Genomic DNA, 1,912 nt, shown 5'->3' with positions numbered 1-1,912 from the left:
CTGTGTTTTCCTCCTCAGGCCTGACACTATCCCCAGGGAGTTGGTGCCCCAGCTGGGCACCATGACAATGCTGTCTATCACGGTGCTGTGTTTCGAGACATCAGCATCTCCATGCACGGCTAGCCCGGGCACCGTGACACGGGACGAGGATCAGTTCGTACGCCGAGCGACGATACTGATTCCTGTGGGTTCTTGTTTTGAGAGGTCTTTGGCAGCGGTCTTAAAGTGACGAAGCAGAGGCAGGGTGGGAGGCAGTGAGGTAGTGATGTTTATTGTGCGGCAAGCGCGATCTCTCACGCCTGCGTCTGCTCTCGCAACTCCCCCGAGGGCGGTTCTGCGTACACCTTTACACAGATGGTGTCAGGGAGGGGTAAAGGCAATACAACCAATAGAGGGAGTTCTGGGGACCATTAGACAGGTGCAATATTCAACTTTTGCCAACCAGGGGACAGGGAGAAATACAAAACTAGCGGGCTTTCTGACGGACAGAAAACTGACAGTTACGTCACTTGCCTCAGGGGTACATGTGGATGGGGAGGGAACAAAGGAACATATAACAAACTTAATAAACTAAATTTCACACACCGCCACAGCTGTCCCCCAACATGTCGTGCCACCACCACTCCATCAACGACTTCCGCAACAGTGTCTACTCCATGCTCTACTCCATGATCAGCATCATGGGCTTTGTGGGGAATGGTGTGGTGCTGTACGTGTTGATCTGCACATACCGGCAGAAAACGGCCTTCCAGGTCTACATGCTCAACCTGGTCCTGTCTGACTTCCTGTGTGTGCTCACCCTGCCCCTGCATGTCATCTACTACATGCACAAGGGCCACTGGTTCTTCAGCGACTTCCTGTGCAGCCTCTCGTCCTATGCGCTCTATGTCAACCTCTACTGCAGCATCTTCTTCATGACAGCCATGAGCTTCTTCTGCTGCATCACCATCGTCTTCCCGGTCCACAACATCAGCCTGGTGTCGAAGAAGAAAGTGAAGTTTGTGTGTGCTGGCATCTGGATGTTTGTCACACTGACAAGCACTCTCTTCCTGCAGAACGGGACGTACCAGCACGGCAACAAGACCAAGTGCTTCGAACAGCCAGAGAACTCCCAGAAGACAAACCTGGTGGTGATCCTGGATTTCATTGCCCTCTTCATGGGCTTCATCTTCCCCTTCATCATCATCACCATCTGCTACAACATGATCATCCGCATCCTGTTGCGGAACAAGGCCAACCGCCGCGAGGCCGTGTGGATGATTGTCATTGTCACCGCCACATTCCTGGTGAGCTTCACGCCGTACCATGTCCTGTGCATGGTGCACCTGCACATGCTGAGCCTGTGGGGCTCAAGCTGCAGGGACACCATGTTCCTGCAGAAAGCCGTCATCGTCACCCTGCCCCTGGCAGCTGCCAACTGCTGCTTTGACCCCCCCCTCTACTTCTTCTCCGGGGGCAACTTCCGGCAGAGACTCACCACACTGAGGAAGGCATCCTCCTCCAGCTTGTCACAAGCCTTCAGGAAGAAGATCTCTGTGAAGGACAAGGATGAGGAACCCTTTGGAGAAAGCCAAAGGGAGAATGGAAGGGCAGCTATGTAAGGGCTCCTTTGTAAGGAGGTTAAGCTTTCCCCTCAGAGCTCTGGTGGGGGATGGAGATCTCCGAACTCTTCCAGAAGATGGAATGAAGGCTTTCAAGCCTTTGTTGCAGTTAAAGAACTGTGGACAGTCCCTGGTTTGTGGTACTTGGTGGCAGAGCCACTGTTGGAGCTGGACAGCCCCTGGGACCCCCAGAGCCATGTGGGGCAGAGCAGCCACCACCAGCAGACTGTGGAGCTGCTGCTGAACTCCCAAACCCCTTCCAAGGCTGTATTTGGGCATTTGCTTTTGTTGGGGGTTAGATTTGGTTTTGG

At 53.7% G+C, this 1,912-nt stretch overlaps 1 protein-coding gene across 1 annotated transcript; it reads left to right on the top strand.

Annotated features, from left to right (window-relative positions):
- The first annotated feature begins 260 nt into the window (after positions 1-260).
- Positions 261-1,601, top strand: LOC134564984 (cysteinyl leukotriene receptor 1-like). Its single transcript, XM_063424328.1, has one exon. It carries the CDS (start codon positions 606-608, stop codon positions 1,599-1,601), a length of 996 nt encoding a protein of 331 aa, XP_063280398.1. The 5' UTR covers positions 261-605.
- The last annotated feature ends 311 nt before the right edge of the window (positions 1,602-1,912 follow it).

This window comes from Prinia subflava (assembly GCF_021018805.1).
Source record: "Prinia subflava isolate CZ2003 ecotype Zambia chromosome W unlocalized genomic scaffold, Cam_Psub_1.2 scaffold_31_NEW, whole genome shotgun sequence".
In the NCBI taxonomy this organism is placed as follows: domain Eukaryota; kingdom Metazoa; phylum Chordata; class Aves; order Passeriformes; family Cisticolidae; genus Prinia; species Prinia subflava.
This window is presented reverse-complemented; position numbering and strand designations above follow the sequence as displayed.